Source organism: Cheilinus undulatus, linkage group 9 (genome assembly GCF_018320785.1).
Source record: "Cheilinus undulatus linkage group 9, ASM1832078v1, whole genome shotgun sequence".
Taxonomy (NCBI): Eukaryota; Metazoa; Chordata; class Actinopteri; order Labriformes; family Labridae; genus Cheilinus; species Cheilinus undulatus.
Window position 1 is genome coordinate 16,036,159 of NC_054873.1, and position 21,017 is coordinate 16,057,175.

The 21,017-nt window shown below is 40.0% G+C and overlaps 1 protein-coding gene across 2 annotated transcripts in view; it reads left to right on the forward strand.

The window, feature by feature from the left end:
* Window positions 1-2,085: 2,085 nt before the first annotated feature.
* Window positions 2,086-21,017, forward strand: part of wnt7bb (wingless-type MMTV integration site family, member 7Bb) — a 58,831-nt gene continuing 39,899 nt past the window's right edge. Inside the window, exons 1-2 of one of the 2 annotated variants that reach the window (XM_041795612.1) lie at window positions 2,086-2,683; window positions 16,494-16,720. In XM_041795612.1, the coding sequence (XP_041651546.1) occupies window positions 2,613-2,683; window positions 16,494-16,720 (298 nt within the window). In that variant the 5' untranslated portion in view covers window positions 2,086-2,612. Of the gene's footprint in view, window positions 2,684-4,965; window positions 5,098-16,493; window positions 16,721-21,017 lie in introns of those variants that run through there. The other variant, XM_041795611.1, reaches the window with a different exon arrangement.

Sequence of the window (21,017 nt, forward strand, 5' to 3'; positions counted from 1 at the left end):
GGCAGTCTAGAGGGCACCTGATCAAATTTTGTCCACTTAGAGGGTGATCTAGAGGGCACTTTATCAAATTGTTCACCACTTAGAGGGTAGTCTAGAGGGCACTTGATCAAATCTTGTCCACTTAGAGTGTAGTCTAGAGGACACTTTATCAAATTTTGTCCAGTTAGAGGGTAATCTAGAGGGCACTTTATCAAATTTTTCACCAGTTAGAGGGTAGTCTAGAGGGCACTTGATCGAATTTTGTCCACTTGTTGGGAAATCAAGAGGACACATTATTAAATTCTTTCCACTCAGAGGGTAGTCTGGAGGACACTTTATCAAATCTTGTCCTCTTAGAGGGCAGTCTAGAGGGCACTTGATCAAATTTTGTTCACTTAGAGGGCGGTCTAGAGGGCATTTGATCAAATTTTGTCCACTTAGAGGGCGGTCTTGAGGGCATTTGATCAAATTTTGTCCACTTAGAGGGCAGTCTAGAGGGCACTTGATAAATTTGTCCACTCAGAGGTAAAATTAGAGGACACATTGTCAAATTTTGCCCACTCAGAGCGTAAATTAGAGGACACATTTTCAAATCTTGTTCACTTAGAGGGCAGTCTAGAGGGCACTTGATCGAATTTTGTCCACTTGTTGGGAAATCAAGAGGACACATTGTCAAATTCTTTCCACTCAGAGGGTAGTCTGGAGGACACTTTATCAAATCTTGTCCACTCAGAGGGTAGTCTAGAGGACACTTTATCAAATTTTGTCCACTTAGAGGGTAAATTAGAGGACACATCGTCAAATCTTGTCCACTTAGAGCAGTGTTTCCCAACCATTTTTCCTTGGAGCCCCCCCTACATGCTCCTCAGAAAAGTGGAGCCCCCCTAGGACCCAGGAGAGAAGAAAAAGTGACACACTGCTGCCAAAAATCATCGATTTTAATTGTTCCACTGATAAAACCCTAAAAAAAGTCCATGCATACTTTTCTTAACAAAAGACCTTTGTATGAACTACTTTATAACTGATTTATCATGGTTTTAGTCAATATTTGCAAACCTATTTTTGGCAGCCTCAGAGCAGACAAAGCCCCGTGGTTTCAATCTATTCTTCACTTTAAATAGTGAAAATTATGACTGATTATAAATCTTTATCATGGAAAATGTAAATATATACTGTTTCACCAATAATCTCATCTGACTCCATCCTTGTGGCAGGGGTCACAGGTGTTAACATTTAAAGTATAGAAATAATCAGTCTTTATTCTGTTGATTTTCTTTGCTTTTAAAGCTCAGAGGTGTCAGTAGTGATATCAGTCTGTTTCATCACCACCCAAATCCTCCTGACAGGAGCTTTAACTCCTCTGAACCCTGTGAAAAAGCTGCACAGGAAGCTGTTGCACAAATCTTCCCATTACAACATATCAAGTGGTTGATTTTAATTGATAGTGTCTGGATAAGAGAGAGCTCTTAATTCCATTGTGATAACTCCTTCCGCAGCCCTCTATTAATTTAATATCATAATAAGACACATTAATGCATTTTTATCTCCATTCAGATTAAATCTTTAATGCGGCATTTCTCTGCTGATTGTGAAAGCCCCGTCGTTAAGGGGGGCTGTCTCTGTGTTCTGCCACCAGAGGGAGTCTTCTCAGTCACATAATGGCACCCAAAGGGGTTGTCTCTGTATTCCCAACATCTGCACAGAATTCACATCTCTCTGACTCAAGCCTAAGTAATGGGACTATTAATGTATTGTTTATGCTGTTTTGTTCATGCATTGCTCTGTTAATCACAGTGACTGACAGAAACACTGACAGATATTCATCATGACGCCACTTCAGTATTATTAGTCATTATTAGTCATGCAATGGTAATTTTTATCCATGCAGCTGGAAGGCCATTCCTCGTCTGTTCGGCTTTATGGGGCTTACTGTTGTGGTGAAGCACATCACTGGTGGGGCAATGCCCAGTGTTGCAAGAGACAGGAACCAGTCTAGGCCGGGCTTCAGGCCTATAAAAGGCCATTTCACTCTTTTCAGTTCAGTTTTCTGTACAACAACTGCACGTGCTGAGCTCAGACTTGAAGCCCGTCCCATTCCCTGCAGATCCACGCTGCAGGAGGAGGAGGAAGCGTGGAGCCCTTTTGTTACCTGTGCTAGAGTACCTGGCTGTTGATAGTTAGGAACAAGGACCGGGTCTGAGATGCCTTCAGATAACAGGAGCAGCGTTGTGCAGAGGCTGTGAACAAAACAAGGCTGCCTGCTCACTGCAGTGCTACTTTCTCTACCTGCAAGGCGCAGCAAATGGGAATGTTAATTAGGCTCCACAGTGAGAGTGAGGACGAATAGGAGGCACTTCCTCCAAGAACCCATTCACCTTCCAAGTCCGACCCTCTCTCAAGTTTCATTTTGGACTCCTCAGCCACCTTTCAGTTCGTCCTCCTCAGCATCTCACCTGTTCGGACTGAACCATGGATTGCACACGGTTGAAGATTTCAAACGCGCTTCAGCTTCATGTCGCGGGGAAAGGGCGCTTCACGTGCATCTGGAAGGGTTAGAAAAGCTGCCAATGTGACGGAGACGCGTGACCACTTCATGTTACAGTGCATGGCCTCGGGGAAAAGTGGACACGATCATGCACAAACCCCTCCGAAAGCGGAGTCTCTACGTGTTGCTGTGTTTTGGCATCATCTACCTCAGACTTGGGTGAGTTTTTTGTTACCTGTTTGCACTATTTCCTCCACATGCGCACACCTGAATATCTCATTTCGACATCTTGACATTTAACTCTTAAGAGGAAATCTTCTTACCTCACCATTACGCATGTTAAATCAGCTTTCAAAAAGGTGTATTTAAAAAAAAAACATCCACACTTCTGCACCTGGGCAACGCGCTGTGCGTAAAAGTGTCACATCAGGTTTCATTCCCTCAGACGTTATAATCGGTTCTTGTTCGCTGTCAGGGGAGATTTTAAGTTCACCTCATGAGACTCCTGTTCCTTTGTGGCACAAGATAATTTGAGCCGCTGTCTGCGCAGCAGATCCAGCTCAGCCCTGCTGCATACCTTCATTAATAGCGGCGCACTAAGTTGTATTTCCACATTCCAGCGAAGCAGACGGAGTTTTTACCTGTTTTGCAATCGCTCACCTTGATGCATACAAACACAAGGGCTTCTGTGCGCTTTGTACAGCGGTGCCTTTCACCTATGATCCAATTCTGATCCACAGAGGCACAAAGAGGAATCAAAGGGGATTCTATTCAATGCAAATCCACGAGGAAAATCTTTGTAGTTCACTGTTGGTCATCTTGCATTTCTTCCCAACATTTTGTACACACTAATATTAATCATTTTCTTATAAATCTGGCGTAAAATCTCTTAAAACGAATCAGCAATTATATTTTATAAACTTACCACACTTTTATTACGCCAAGAGGCCTCAGAGGCTGCAGGTGGGCATGCAAATGTGCAAACCTGCAGGGTGGAGATGCAGTGAAGAGTAAACCACTCACACTCTAGTTATAGTTTTCTAAACTTTTCAAAAAAGTCAATACCATGCAACAAACATGTGTCAATGTTTAAGACTTTTTGGATAGCTTTGGCCAATTACGCACGAGTTTATTAAAGGTGATTGGCTAAAATTCACTCCATTACGCAGGCGTTTTTTTGGGGGTAAAATAGGCCAGAAACTTAAAAGTTCCTAAAGTGATTCCAAAGCTTTTTTAAAGCCTAAAGGAGCTACAAAAATCCCTCCCTGAGAGGACCTCGTGTGGAGTGAAGCGTGGAGCTGACAGATGCTCATATCACATGACAGTAGCTCCAGTATGGGGGTGAAAGTCACCCACCTCACCGTGTTTACTGAGCAGTTAGCTCATTCCTTCCATCCTTTTGACTGCGTCCTCCATCTTTCATGGCACCCCCTTCATTTACGCAGACCTGCAGCCTGCAGGTGTTGAGTGAGAGTCACGATGCAGGCCTGATAAAAGCTCCTCCACTCTCCTGGTGTGTGACAAAATCTTAGAAAGTATTTGATTCCTCTGCTCACATCCCGAGTATGATCTATCCCTGTACCCTCACCTTTAAGAATCCTGGCATCTGAGGAGATTATTATCCAAAGTCAGAGCAGGGTCACAAAATGAATATTTGGAAATTACAGGATGATTGCCTTGAGATTGTATCAGAGCGCAGCAGACAGAGCAGAAACATTATAGACGCCTATAGGAATATTCTAGTGCTACCACAGGAAATAATAAGGCCACTGAAACTCATATCTGAACACCACAAACATATTTTATGTCTCTGGGGAAATAGTGAAGGAAACTCGTTTCCAGAAGACATAATAATGTACAGATCCTCAGAAATGTATGAGATTATCATTATGAGAGGTACATCCGTCTTAATATGAAGGCTTTTGTGCGTAAATGTGACACCAACTTGTTGATCCAGAATGACGCATCCTTCCAGAGAAATGTGCTGATTTTTTTGCACATGGATGGAGCTGTGATGATGGTGTGAGGCTCGCGCAGCCAGCGTCTCTGTTTGTTTATTTTTGGCTGGGTGGATGGTGGGGATGGGGAGGTGGCGGTGATGGAGGAGGAGGAGGAGGAGGAGGAGGGCTGGGTGGGTGATAATGAATGAAAACCTCCTGCACGTCCAACGGGGATCAGATCAGTGTCACCCTATTGTCCCGCTGTGGCAAAGTGGGCGGATAGCAGTGTCTCTCTCTGCCCAATGGCAGGCACGACTCTCATGAGAGTGGAGAGAGGCACTTTTCTGCCATGCGAAATCCCTAAAACCATCATCATTCCGGCTCGGGAGCCCACAGTACTGTGCAACAGCCTCCGCCGCTCAGAGATGTCAGAGCCAATCTCAGCGCACACACGGCCCTGGGAGCTTGGAGCAGCGTAGAGACGAGGAGACGCGCAGCACATCTTTTTTTTTCATTTGGGGGGCGAAAACGGACTTAAAACAAGGAATTAAGGGAGTTTTTTTTTCATCCTGTCTGCGCCGTCGATCGTGGCCATTTGCTCAATGTCATCATGATCATCTTCTCGTCGCGCAGTGTACTGCTGTCAGTCTACTATCCGCAGATCTTCCTCATCCTGACGAGTGGCAGCTACCTGTAAGTTTGAGCCAATTAACGGGCTCCTTAATTAACTTCGGAGAGCGCGCGCTGCTCCTCCGAGACGCACGGGTTTGGGGGCTTTGCTTCCGTGCAGCTTTCCTATCGGACAAACGAGCTTTATTCCTCATTTCCTCTCCTCTAAATGAAGACTGACTCCTCATCTGTACGTTTCCATACACGGAGGGTTAATTCAAAGTTTTACGCTTATCAAAGAGGAAGCGAAAGAAGCGTTCAATTTAGGATTATTTAAAAAAAAAAACTATCTAAGCGCGTAAAACTCCACAGCAGACACCAGGCTGGAGAAATTATCCACGTGGGAACAAGTTAATTATCTCGATCTGGTTAATCTGCTGCTGAAAAGGTCTCGTGAGGGATGGTTTGTCTCCAGCTCTCCTATTGCACACTTTCAGAGGAAATATTTAGGTATGAGCTACAGAGATTCATTTTGGCCACAGAGTGGCAGAGATGTTCAAGACAATCGGATGTTGAGACTCCTGAGAGGAGACTGAACACTCCACTGTGGGCGCTTTTTTTTTTTTTTTTTTTTTTTTTACGCATGCGAGCCCCGTTAACCTGTCAGAGCGTGTGAAAGATCATCTCTGCGCATTACCTCATCTCTGCTCCACTCTCTCTGTATTTCGATGTTATCATTTGAAGCCACATCTTTAAATATCTGCCCTGCAACATGCGCGTGATTGACGCTGCGGCTTTGAAATCAAACGAGAATTGCTCTTGCAGGAGAACACTGGCTTTCTGAAGGCTTCCAAAATAATTACTCACCCATGCTGCCTCGCTCCTTTTCCTCTGCTGCCCGGAGACCCCAAACCTGATGCTGAAATAGATGTGGTTTTTGGTTTTCTGTTAAAAGTGGCCTACACTGCTAAGTATAGTGAAGGCGTGCAGATTAAAACATACCATTGTTTGTTTGGATTATTTAAGTATGTTTTCTGTTGAGCATTAACCACATGTTACGTCTCATGGAGCACATTTAGATGTGGAAATCATGCAATAACGCCTTAAAGCTGTTGGACTCTTGTTTTTCATGTTAAACTTGAACATTTGTGGAGCTGTGGGTGACAAATGAGCCGTCAGCAAAATGATCTGACCGTGTAGAGATTTTAAAGTCATTGCACAGCTCAAGATTGAGGAATTTGACTCCAACAATCTCAGCATCTTCCTTTTGTATTGTAAATTCACACTGGCAGGATCCTGCTCTGAATCAAAAAGTCCCCCCGTGCACTCCTCGTGTGAAGTTTGTAAATGAGCAACAAAAGAGGAAAATCACATTCAGCACTAAAATAACTTAATTTCCTCTTCTTGGAAAAAGAGGAGCGTTTATTCACTTGACTAAGTGAAGTTGTGTCTCAGACATTTTTGTGAGTGCATTCCTGGGTAGAGGATGCATGCCTGGGAGCTTAACAGTGTGTCAGTGAGGTTCAAAGTGTTCCATGTGATGGAGTAGGTGGCAGTCAGCACAGTGTATGCCGTAACACACTATGCTCTCTTTTAGGGCTGTGATTGAAGATGGAGGGTGCAGTTTTTTTTTAGTCAGGATTTTCTGAAAAGGTTAAGAACTTGCAGAGGGTTAAGAAATGATCACAAATGATGCAGGATCGACGTTCGCCAGTGTAGCTGAACCCTCAATCTTTGACTAAAACAAGGCTCCACCTCTGCAAAGCATCCCTTCACCTGTCGCTCTGTGTTTAACACAGAACACTGCATGGACATCACACCACACCATCTCACATCTAAGCAAGTCTTTTATTCTAATATTTATTCATGGGCTTTTATGCCTATAGGACAGTAGTGGAAGTTGGAAAGTTGTAAGAGAGTTGCGACTGACATGTGGGAAAGGATCCACAGGCTGGAATCCACTCTGATGCACATCATTCAGTATGTCACACAAACCTGTCTCACTTTGCCCCTCTCTGGCTGCTACTTCTCTGTTAGTTGGATGAATATCAGGATAAGTTCATGAGAGTTACAGTAAGTTTAGATTTTTCAATCCTCTGAGACACCGAGTGATACAAACAGAGCTGCCAGTGCTACTCTCTATCAACCTGCTTCCCCCATCATAATGATCCTTATTGCCTGCAGACGCTGAGCGTCAGTGTGAGAATACAAAAGCCTTTTTTTAAAGTGTTCTGTATGCAAAAGCTGTCTGCTACAGGTTGTTTAAACTTTGCTGGATGGCTGCATAAAGCAACAAATTAAAGCCTGAATAGCTCAAAATTAGAGAAGAAGTGTGAGCGGGGCAAGATGATTTACTGGAGTATCTCAAAATGAAATATTAGAGACTAGATTGCATCCCAAGATACTTAGCAAGTCAAAATTGAGTTTTTTAAATGTATTACTTGTCATTCAGGACTAAGTTTTGCTTTTAATATCTTGAAATATTGCGTTTACCTAGACTCACAAAGTGAATGTGGATTAGATGAAGCATAATGAGATTTTTCACTTGGTTAGATCATTAGTAAATCATGTAGATTATTTTATCAATGAAACAATTCAATTCAATGTGCATTTGGGGGGCTCAGCTTTTCCTAAAACAAAGTAGGGGGTCTCCAAAGAAAGGAGGCTGAGAACCACTGAATTAGATCTTTTTTTTTGGCATTGCATCACAGATCACACCTCACACAATCCTCAGCTCATTTTTTGTTAAACACTAGAACCAGACCAAAATTTACCAGACACTGTTTTTCAATCGTGTCTGACTTTGTGTTGATGAAATTTTAAAGTCTGGCTCCTAAAAGTTTGTTTTGTGTCACCTTATGCCATAGAAATGTTTGCATAACTCCAAATTTTCTAAATGGTCATTCATACCTGAAGCCAAAATGTGGGTAAAATTGCCCCACAAAGAAGCATTGATTTTTCCTTCTGCTTTATTTCACACCAGCAGATAAACAATAGAAATGACCAAAAAAACACCCTCCCTCTGCTGCTCCACTGCCTAATCAACCTTCAACATCGATACCACAGGCAACAAAGACGGTCATTATTGTGAAATGTCAGCAGATTTGCTCAATGCTTTGCGTAAAGAAGGATCTGTTGCAGGGTAAGTTTCAGGAACGCGCGATCAGTCCTAAGACAGTTTTGGATGTTACAGATCATCATCTGGCAGTGATCTAGGTCTCTTTGTGTGGTAAATGAGCTGGTCATTGACTGTGGTTACTTAGTTGCTGTTGATCAGTGCGACTAATGAAAATCAATGCACTCTAATAAGGGTACATGTTACCTGCCTTTGTAATTCCCTTTTTATTGCCTTTTAGACAATTAACAGCAATATAAAAATTACAAAATAAGAAAAACAGTAGATTGATAACTAAAAATGAAAATAAGTAAATAAATATACCAACCATTCAAGAAAAACATAAAAAAATAGATATAAAAGAATATATATATATATAACAAGAATAAGCTCAAATAAACAAAATAATAGTAAGTTAGTAGAAACATTCACAGTGTGGGCATTGGCAGTGTCTCAGTTTCCCTGCGGAGTACATTTCTATAATGAATTTGACTTGTTGGTTGGTGCAAAACAGAGAACATAGAGGATGAATAAAAATATTTATAGGCTTTTAAAAAGTAAAATAAAAAATTAAGGGACAAGACTTACATAGATTTTATAGAAAAAGTATGTAAAAAGGTGCAAAAAGGAGAACCTGTGCAGATTTGCAGGTATACTGGTGAACAGGTTCTTGTGCAGTTTTTCTAAATGAGTTTAGCACACAGGGTGTGTGGTTGTAAACAGGAGAGATAAAGTGGAGTGAGCGTTAATGTAATGTATAATTTGTATTATTCTGCTGGTTCTGGGGCTCAGTGAAAGTCTGTAGAGGGAGGGCCTGAGTATTGTTCGTTAGGCTGACAGCAGAGGGGATTAAAACTGTTCTTGGGCAGGAGGTCTTAGTCCTGATGGACCTCAGCCTCCTGCCAGAGGAGAGGGCCTCAAAAGGTCCAGGGTGAGAGGGGTCAGCCACAATTTTACCTGCCTGCCTCAGCATCCTGGAGGTATATAGGTCATCACCCTCTCTGCAGAGCAGATGATACACTGCAGCCATAGAAGTCCCCGGCAGTTGTAGTGTTAAACTAGAGCTGTAGGTATTTATGTATTAATCACGATGCGATTTAAGTCCATAATTAGTGTATTCATTGTATTCTTTATTGCGCCTTTCAACACTCTGGTTAATGCAGTGTCTCCCTGCAGCCACAGTAATGTTAAATCAGTCCACCACTGCTCCTTAAATTATCATTTCAATTTAAAAACTCAGCTAAGTGGACAAGTCAAAAGTCATCTGCACCTTGTATTATCAAACATTTACCTTTAACTGTTCCCTCATTTCTCTTTCAATCCAAGACAAGTTCCTTTCTTGTGGTAAAATTTTCATAATTTTTGATCTGCCCTGAGTTCCAGATTTTCTGTGAAAATTAAAGTAGGTCTGTATCCAAAAAGAAAGTCGGTAACCTTTAGTTTAAGACTGTACAAAATTTAAACAAGAACGGTTTTGAATGCAAACCTGCAGAATTTCCAAATGCAACAAAAAAACGGATTTCAGTAGATCAACTACTGATATAAAATCAGATTCTGTGCCAGTGTTAAGAGTTGCTTAGAGTTTCTGTTGTGGGTCTGTGTGATCTGTGGTGGTGGGTGAGCTGCCCTGAAGCTGTTGTCGCACATACACAGACACACAGAGCACATGCTAAGCAAACAGAACGCCATTTGTGCACTTTGATGATTTCAGGGATTGAAAGCTTAGCTGTGGAATTCTCTGTTTGCCGTTGTCTCAGGTTAGAGTTGCTCTCAGCAGACGGTGTTTCCTTTAATAAGCAGGTGAATGACATGAGAAAGTGCCAAGAGGGGAGGTCTGTTTGTCAGACTTTATGCTGGTGTTTAGGGTTTAAAAATCGTGCACTGAAATATCCGAGATATAAATAACTCCAATGCGTTTTACTGCCTTTGGATTTATACACACAAACCAGTTTTACTCCCTCTTTACATTCGTTGTGCAAGGCTGAATTTGTCTCCAGTTGCACATTACTCGTCTTAATGAGCCTGACCTTTTTGTTGGTACAGACTTCGTGTCATTGTTGCCATGAACAACCACATATACAGCAGAGGGTCACAGAGGGTCAGAGGAGTTCAAGCTTGTTTAACGGCAGAGAGAGCAAAGAGGGTTTCAGAGCAGCAGCAGCAGCGGGACGATTGTTTACTGCAGACACTCAGTGCACCTGATGCTTTCCTGCTTTTCTTCTGCTGTTGCTGCACATTGACTATACGTATAGATGAAATTTTGAAGGTTCATATGCACAACTTTCTCCTGGAAATGTCTACATTAATCAGAAAAATGACTATTCCTAAGTAAAATATATATATATCTTAGCTGAGTTCCTGTATTGTCTCAGGATTTTCATACAGTTTTCAACATCAGAGGAATCCTTTATTACTACAGTTGTCACGCCCCATGTCTTGTCATAGCGGCCGTCATAACAGAGCCTCTGTGACGACATGATGTGTTTATTGTTGTTGTGGAAATGTTGAATGGTAGGTCAACATAAGGAAGCCTGCTGGAAGCTGCTGTTCTGTTGCTTTGTCTCATTCATGTTTTCTGCTACTAACCTGTGATGGACCGTGATTATTCTCCCCCCTTTTCCTGTAAATTCTGTCATCTGAGCGCCCCTCTAACATTGTGGCCCTACTAGACATTGCCAAGTAAAGCTCTGCCCATCTCAGTTGCTTTCTTTTTGTTTTGAAATGAGGGCTCTGTTCATTTAAATTGATCTCCGTTCAGTGTATCTACCAATCAGTAACCTCACATAGACTGTGTTTGTGAAAGGGCAGAGCCTTAGAAAAAAAACTCGGAGAGTGATTGGATGAACGTTTTGTCTGTCACATCTTTATGGGCCAATCAGAGCAACAAAACACATGATGCCGTAACGCGAACCATGGCGACTGTAGACATGACAGTACATGACTTTTGTCATTTTTGAAAAGAAATGATGGATTCGCCAGTGAGAAACACGTAAACGGGCGTATCAATCTGCTTTGAAAGGTTAAATCAGTAAACCACTGTTTTGGCTTTATGGATGAATTTCATATGATAAGAGAGAAAAGCTGTTTAAGTGGGCATACACAGAGGAGTCAGTCCTTTACACGCTGATGGCAAGTTCTGAACTGTCCAATCACATGAATGGCAAAAATTCCCCAAAACAATCCCAGATTATAGCTGAAGCTGCATGAGGGCTTGTAAGTGTCCGTGACATGGAGCAAGTTTTTTTTCCTTTTATATGCAATTCTATGGTTTGGTGTTGTTTTTGTCATGTCTTTATTGAAAGCCATCAGGCAAACATGGTAAATATTCATAATTTTCCCGATAAAACATTATTTGATGTATGTTGAAAAAGAATATGAGACTCCTAACATTGTGAGGATTAAAGCTTATTGTTAACTCCAGTATAAATCTTGAACTCTTTAATGACTGGCAGTTGATACCATAGTGCTTTGTGAGTAGCTTGCTGTGTGAACCAGGGAGGCTACTTTTAACAGATTTTCTCCCTTGTTCATCTATGAAAGTTAAACTATGGTTTACTGTTTAACAACTTTTGAACCACAAATTATAGCAACTTACTTTTTTCCCTCTTTCAGCCTGCCATTGTGCTGTTCTAATGATGCTATCCATGCCTTCGAAACCAGAAGCTTTTCTAGCAAGCCTGGAGCTTGGGTATTTAAAGATTAAATCCACATCAGTAACTCTGATACTGAAAGATTTTTTCAATCAATTTTCAGCTGTTTCTGCCATTAGCTTATCATGCTACCCACCTTATTTGTTTTCTGAAACTGCTTAGTGTTGGGCTGTGAATAAGCAGTGACAGGCTGCTCCATTGTTGCATCATGCTTTGTCAAACTGTCATGTCTTCACACTTAGATCATGGTGGAGATGACCTGAATAGCTCATAATGGAGAGACAGAGAGTCTGTGATGTGACCCTTTGTGTCACTGCAGACAGGAAATGCTTTCAGAAATGCTGTGCTGTGAGTAATACATAAAAATTTTTGTGTTTTAATTTCTGTTTAGTGTGTCTTTTGTCTTTATAGTCCCATAACTTTTAAAATTCAAGAACCATTACTGCGGCACACATTTCTTACAGCCCATGTTGTCCTGAAAAACAAAAAACTTTCTGAGCTTGATCGGCACCACAGGGTTGATGTTTTACAAGCTTTTTGCGACATTAAGTCCAGGCGAGACAATGGTGAAAAAATGGCTTATGGCTAAAAGGATTAAACAGCCTTCAATTCAACAGAACAAGGAAACAACAGAGGTAGGCAGCGCTGAGCAGCATGTCTATTTATCATCTTTTGTTTCTGTTTTGATTTAGAGCTCCCTGGGTGCAGAATTTAAAAACTGTGTGCTTAAAAGACCAGTGACGCATGGATCAAAATAAATAATGTCCTTTGTCTCAGTTTATGGCTCCCCCTTTACGAAAAAAATGCCATTTGAAATGTTTAGCAAGCTCTGGTGATTTGCAGAGCAGTGGATGCAGTGTTTCTGTAGGTACAGAGGCACGTTTGCATGAGTTTGTTTCCCAGACTGCACTGGGAACACAAAGAGAATGTGTGCGGTCGTCAGCCTGCTGACAGACACTGGTCTCACTGACGTTAGGATTCATTTGAACTTGTTTATTTGAAACTAAGATTTGTTCTTGTGTCTTTGTAAAGAAAGTTAAAAGGCTGGTTAAAAAGGGGGAATAGATTTCTGAGGAGTGATTTATAATCAAAGATCCTATCTTTGTTCTTAGTCAGGGGTCTTCTACAAAGATCTCTGTGAAATCTTTGTTTCAGTTTCTCTTCCTCTGTCTCACCCTCCTCACCCATTCTTCCTTTTTCTCTTTTTTTTTCTGCATTTGCTTTTCGCTGACACACAACTAGCCGCTGTTAGTTTTGCCCCGTTTGTGGTGAAGCCTTTGGAGGTCGACGTCATACTTCAAAGCTGGGGCTCTTTTCTGGCTCTCTGTCCCTGACATGTTTGAAAAGTATGTATCGACATGGTTTTCAGGGCTATAAACAGAGCTGTGGAGAAACTAAGCGCTTTGTTTAGCTGGGCTTCTTAGTGGTTGCAAAGCCATCTTTAACATATGTTTTGATATTATCACACAGAATGATCAAATATGATGAAATCTGAAAAGGACTGGGAAAGAAGTGTGCCATTGACTGTAGCACATTAATAACCTACATATTGAGACGACCAGGACTGGAAAGTGTACATATTTTCCATGCAAACCAATCATAGGATGTGGCTTGAAAAAAGTAGTCCCTCATGAAATTTACAGGCAGCACTTAACACTCTGAATTACTATAAACACAGAAACGCAAATTATGTGGAATAATATTTAGTGTGACATTTGGTTAAAAAGTGGACCCTGAACAAACTGAGCAAGTGTCTGCTGTATGTTTAAAAATGTCAACTCTGACAGCTTTTCATGACACTCTCCTACTATTAACAGACGAAATGCATCTGATCACACAAACTCCAGCCCACAACGACTTTAACCAAGGAGAATTTTTTTACCTGGAAGAAGGCAAAATTGTTTCCCACCTTCCACCTGTCTGTCTGTCTGTCCATTTAAGCCTTAAGAAGACTGATGTATTTTCTTTCAACTTTGCACAACCATCCACTCTGACTCAGGGATGCACTGCATAGATTTTAAAGGTCATAGGTCACACTTGATGGATATTGAGACTCCTTTGCAACCCTTGTTTATGAGGCTTGACTTTGCAGAAATGTCCCATCTGAATCAGGAATAAACGGATGGGATTTTGAAGGTCATAGGTCAAGGTAAAGCGCACAGGACTTTGTGTCCATTCCCATGCTTGTAAAAGTATAGCCTTAAGAGGTCTGAGGGATTTTCTTTGAATTCTACATTGATGTCCACCCTGATTTAAAGATGAACCGATAAGATTTTGGGGGTCAGAGGTCAAAATCATTCCATCATAGTCAGCTCTTGCTTGTGGAGAAGAACACTTTAAAGTATTTTCATTCAGCTTTGCATCAGTGTCAATTCTAACTCAAGAATAAACTGAATACATTTTGGAGGTCACTCACTGGTTTTAGGCTACACAGCGTAACAGATGGACTTTAGAAACTTTCTGGTAAAAAGAGGCCACAAAATAGTGTTTTCCCAAACATACACACTATCACAAATGCGTGAAGTGTTTTCTTTCATACCCAGAAAGCCTCTGTGTTTTTGCCACTATCTTGCAAGTGCATATAACCAGTAGCCAAAGCCTGCGAGCTTTGGGCTCAAGTGCCTGTCTTTGTCATTCCTTAGCATTACCAGGGACCTCTTAAACTCCACCCATCACCTGCTGAACCCCCTGCCCAATGCACTTGCACTTCTCATATGTATACAGCACCTTTTTGAATGCAAACAGCACTTTGGACCATGCACTGGGACTGATAACATTTGTATTGCTTAATTTGTTACTTCATAGTATATTTTTAGGTACTTGGGGCTTGGGTATATCCATTCTTATTTAAGGCTTTTTTTGCACTATGTGGCTCTGGAGTTGCATTGCTTTTTTTTTTTAGTGACAATGACAATGAAGGATTCATTAATTCAGTCATTCTGCTGATTAGATTTTGGAGATCAACGCTCATTATTTTATGATTATGAATTCGAGATCCATACACCTAAGTTCCTCCATATGTTCCTTCAATAACATTCACCTTTAATGTTGAAGAAATGAGATATTCACCAACCAAACTACCGCAAAACCCAACCCAGCCCTTCCTCTCGACCCACTACTGTTCTTTCACTGTCCCAGTTTCAGTCTAATTACAATAATCCTCAGGCTGTCAAGCAATGAAGTTTTTCATGATTAATAGCTCAATTACAATTTATTAATCACAATAAGTCACAGTTTCAACTGCTAGTTTGAAGTTTAATCGTTTTGCATAAAAAAAATCAATCAAATCACGAATGCTCAGAAATGTAGCTTATAATTTTGAATTTAGGATTATTTAGTATTTAAATGAATGCTTCACTGACTCAGAGGTGGGAGAAAGCTTCAGTGCTTATTCAGTGTTTAACACTGTTCTACTTTGAGAAATATGCAAGAATGCATGTACAAAATGACTCACTGGCATCAAGAGGTCCCTAGTTAATGCAGCAGCATTTGGCATTTTACAGGAGTACCTTGTTTACTTGTTTTCTCTGTATGTAACCAAGTTAAGGATAACAATCAAGCTAAGAAATTTTCTCAAGAAACTGTTCTGATATGCCCTTATTTTACAATGTGTACCGTCTTAAAATAAGAGTTATCTTGTTAGGGGAAAAACTACTTTTATTTTTTCACAATGTCTAAATTATTTTTATAGTTTAAAATAAAATGAAATATTTAAGGAGCTGCAGTTTTCTCATTTCACGTCAGTGTGAGAGTTGGGAGATGCTAGCTAAATGCATGAATTAAAAAAATGCATTCATTTAAGTCCTGAATTTCATCATGATTTATGTATTACACTGATGAACAGAAAATATAGCCCTTATAATTGCCATCCATTTCCTTTTGCTGATGGGTTTTTGTCTGGACACTTTCTAGTTGTTATCATTTGTCTGAATATACATTCATATCTGCATACAAACATCTAACCTACTGGGTGAGCTCTGGATACATGAGGCCATGCCATCACAACACTGCAGCCGTGGCTTACAGTCAGCTAATTCCTCTGGATTAATTGGTGTCACTTTACTGGAAAATGCAAGGTTAGCAAGCACAATGGCGGAGGGGGAGCAGAGGAGGAGATGAAGATGTGGTTTACAATGACTCTGATAAAAAAAAGTAATGAAATAAGTTTTACTTTTTGTGGATTGAGCAAAGATATATCATGTGAAATGTGTAAAACATGCTTAAAAGCAGAAAGATATGAGAACTATCAATGAGGCAAAATATGAAAACATCATATTTATTTATTGTGCGTCGTATGATGGTCGCAGTTTTGCCTTGCCTGACTTGGTTTGGTGCAAGGCATCCCCCACCCTCTCTTCCTACATTACCTCTCTCTTTCTCAAGCTGTTCAATACAAATGAAGGCAGAAATCCAATGATATTTTAATAAATAATTAGATCATTTTTCCTAAAACCTTGCAGGATTATCATAAATGGTTAAATGATTTTGATTCAGCTTTAATCCATTCAGTTGTAAATCTTCATGAGTGCAGCTGTCTTTTCAGTTCAGAACGTGCATCAATCACAGTTTGAAATAATTCCTGTCCTGGAAAGTCGCACGCAGTGAGTCAGTCTCGCCGTCCATATGGGGATCTTACTGAGTCTGTGTTTGCATGATCGTCTGCATAAATGTCCGCGTTGCTGGGTGTACATTGATGTTTCATCTCCCCTTTGCAGGGCCCTGTCCTCGGTGGTGGCTCTGGGTGCAAACATCATCTGCAACAAGATTCCCGGGCTGGCACCTCGCCAACGGGCCATCTGCCAGAGCCGCCCAGACGCCATCATTGTTGTGGGCGAAGGCGCTCAGATGGGCATCAATGAGTGTCAATACCAGTTTCGATACGGACGCTGGAACTGTTCGGCTCTGGGGGAGAGGACAGTCTTCGGTCAGGAGCTGCGAGTAGGTCAGTCTGGGTTCTACCACCATGGGAGAGGCCACAGTCTGGGTGTACGTGTGTGGTCTACGTGTGTTTTATGTGTCTGCACCTGTATGGCTGTCTTTGGGGGATTAGCTTTTAAGATTCAGCTGTTGGAGTTGAGATATTTTTTCCAAGGTGAAGCCATTTCTACCAGTAATTACCTATTTTATCAGTTTTCTTTATGCAGAATAAAGGATTTTGTAAAGTATGATCTGATTTAAAGCTTTGATTTCAGATAAAGGCTGGAGAAAAAATTGGGCTTCTTGTTCTGGGTGTTTCTTACGTTATTTTTAGACAATAGAATTTGAAACTATACTGTAGAGAAAAAGCTCCAAATATTTAGAAATCAAGTTTTGAAACAAGAATTGTTTTTTTTTACGGCAGCTGTATCCAATTAAAGATGTTCTTACTGACCAATTAGACAAACTGTTCTTTTTGCCATGGTTAAGTGAAAGAAAAAGTCAGCATACTAGGATTCTTACACCAATGGAAATGATTAAAAAAAGTATTTATTTTGGAAACTGCTGAAAATGTCATCTTTTAAAACAGAGACATCCAGTGATGAAAAACAAAAAGATTCAAAGAGACTCTTTGGATTACATCTTTTAGATTGTTAATATGCATTAATTGTCAGTGATGATGATAACCATGCGTCAGTGTTCTTGCTATGAAATTATTTATGTGAAGATCATGTTTTTTTGTGAGATAAGAGGGGTAGGTTTAAATAAGCTCTAGCTCATAAAATCATGATCAGTGCTGTCAAAAGATAACAAATTTTAATCACAGTTAATCTCAGGATTTCTGTAGTTTAATCTTCCCCTTTTTATTGGATTTTAAAATTCCACTTGTTTGCATTTTAAACTGATTTTTTGTCATTCTGTTTTATACTTTCTCAAACTAACAAACTGATTTACTTCCTGTTTGGATGCAGACCTGCTTTTAGAGGTAGATCAATGATTTTGATAGGAACTACAACAAAAAAGGAACTTGTTATGGACTGAAATGAAATGAGACTTTTAGAATAGGTCAGATGATTTCTGACTTATCCACTGTGCTGTCTGTGATTTTTTTTTAAGTGAACTGAGACATCGAGGAGCAGTGATGGCCTTATTTCACATCCCTGTAGCAGCATGGAGATGCTGATGCTCCATAACGCTGTGCAATTAAAAAAAGCACTAGTTGTGGACCTAGATTAATTGCAATTAACTCAATTCATCTTGAGAGTACTCATTTTGATATAAATCTGAAAGAAATTTCACTTTGATGTTGTAAATTTTTTTGTTCGTTGTGAGTGAACACTAATAAATTTTATTCATTCATTGCAAAAATGCATTTTTGACAGTAACAGTAAAGCAAACTCTGTTTGAGAGCTACTAACAGCAGCACTGTAGTGTATTTAATAAAAATGTGCCCCTTTAATTAGAGCTTACACTTTCAAATCAATCCTAGTTCTCTAGTATAGTTCATAGCAAATTTTATTTTTTCATTAGTTTTTTTTATTTTATCAAATTTTCACTCTTGTTTTCAACTTCAGTTTTGTTAGTTTTTCCTGTTGGTTTGTGAGCTTAGTTCAGTTTTTTTATTAGCTTTAGTGTTAGTTTTTTCCAGTTATACAGGATACCTGTCAGGGTAAAGACCCTAAACCTCCAGAAAAAGCAATCCACATCAAAGACCTTAAATCACCACTGTGTGAAATGTTCTTTAATCAAATCAGGTTATTTTACTTTCTCAAGGCTAGGATCATGCTAGTCAGTATGCTGCTCCCAAAGACTCACACTAAAGATGTTTTCTCCCTAATTTTATTTTAGTAGTTTGTAAGCACACATACAGTTTTAACGTGATTGCATTTTCTTGTAAATCTTTGTTTTTATTTCAGTTTCAGTTAACTGAAATGATTTTTACATTTTTAATGGTGCCTATCTCTCCTCCTTTAAAGGGGTAAAGAGAACATTAGGTTATTGCACAAACCCTTCAGCCTTAAGAATAATGTTTCTCTTGGCTGAAGGTTTTGTGCAATAACTTAATGTTCTCTTTACCTTTTTAATATTTGATCTTTATATTGGATTTATTTTTACTCATTGTGATTTGACACTACCGCTATTTTTTTTATTCAATAGTCTGCAATATATGTGGACTGCTGCTCCTCATTGCTTCTTTATTGATATGTGCTAATCTGTGGATTTGTGTATGTAGGTGGACTGCTATGCTTGTTGTTTGGATCTATAGTTATTATTATTGTGATGGTAGCTGAATGTGTGCAGCACTTGAAGTCCAAGAAAAATGTCCAAAAAGGGGAAAAAAAAGTGTATCATATTGTATTTTAGTCCGTCATTACAGTAAAGTTTGAGTTAACTTTAATAACCTTGGCTAAGAGCTCAGACTTTAGTCCTTAACCATCTTCTAAGTTTACAGAATGAAAATGAAAAAAGACTAAATCTTCAGCCGATGTAGCTCCATTGATTCTGCTTTATACAGCTCAGCATTTTTCTACATTCTGCAGATACGTACAGCAATATTTCAGATAGAACTTTTATGATCTTTTTTAACTTTAATCTGATAATACCACTCCTGCCAGTAATATTGTGCATCCCTATAGATTTATTATATGTGGTTTGAAGTTGCAATAAAAAATACTGTCATACACTTGACACAATCATTTTTCAGCTCACTGAGGGCTTATTTAAGGGAGATTTGAGGGTTTACAAGTAAATGATTGAAAAGTTGCTCTTTCCTTTGAATATTAATATCATCAGTTATCAATCTGCTCCAGAAAGCATGTGTGTTTTCCAGTTGGTTTTTGAATGTGTAATTGAACCCAGAATATTTGGATTTTTTGTGTGTTTGGGGGATGCAAAGAAGGGGGATGTTTTGATTGACATTTGGTCCTAATAATGGAGTTGACAGTTTTAATACCAGTGTATTTCCGATTGAAGAGGGAAGAGTGGTTACGTAACGAGTATTTTGGAGCCATGCTATTGTCTTAGTTTAAAGTAAGTGCAATAGGGGATCAAATATGTGGTACTAGCACCCGGCCCTCTGAGACCCATGAAATATGGCTCTTTACAAGCCAAACCCAAGCTGCACACATCACACAGTCAAAACTCAAACCAGCAACAGGCTTTTTGACTCTCTATTGTATAACCATTTTTGTTGGCACTGATCAAGAGAACTTTATATACGGATGATTCCAGCTCGTCTTAGTTGTACTATTTCACTTTATGTTGTATTTCTCCAGAGCGCTATGGTTTCTGTTGATGTTTGTTCTGCACTGAGGCTGTTGGTTAGCCTTGTTGGCTAGGCTTAAGTAATGGAAAGGCTACCAAGAGGCACTGAAGCACTAAAAAATGAAAACTGAAAAATGTAATCACAGATGTGGAGAAAACTAAAGGCGTAATTCCACTGAAAATTGTCAAAGCAAACGAAGGGACACATCTGTTGTTAATCAGGTGAATTTGGTTGCATCGATGGCTGGCTGTCTCCTGAAAGTGTGCACATACATGCAGAAAAAGCAGACAAACATTTACATTTATGATGCTTTTCTTCAAGAGACTTGGCGTTCCTCAAACCTCTCTGCATTGTTTTTGTTTTACTGGGACTTTTATGTATTTCCTTTTATTTAGAAGACGCTTTGTTGCCATTACGCCGCGGTTGGGCTGTGCGTTTAATCCAGTGGCTCTGTTAACAATCACCCCTCTTAAGGAGTAGCGGAGTTAGCCCCAGCTCCCTCTCCAAATGCTTTTTCTCTTTGTTGTGAATGTGGAGCTTTCTTTTGTAATGGAGCTCATGTTGTTTCCCTCAAAAGTCAACATACCCTCTTCCCTTTCTTTTGGTTTCTTCTTTCATGCCCTTAAAGTATGAGGGAAGAAATGAGGTTGTTGTTCATCACAAGCATCTGTATGATCTTTATTTTCATAGGCCTGATGCTTGTGGTTATACATATTACACTGATTACCCAAAGTACATTATAGAATGAAAAATATAGCAATAAAAATTCACATATTTGAACATGCAAACTGATGAGGCCATTGAACTCTGCGGTCTGCTTTTTTCAGTGTCTGCCTCCCATAATGGCATCATCTGAATTTCATGCTCCCCTTTCATCCCCTTGTTTGGTTTCCATAGTGGATCTGTGCAAATAAATGCTTTATGTGCCCGCACTGAGAACATGACTGGTGGTGTCCAGTTCTGGTTAGAGATGGATGACTATACGGCCGGCCTTGATTGTCCAATAATGACGGGACTTGGTGGCCTTCTTAAATAAGTATTCCAAAGATGACGTCTT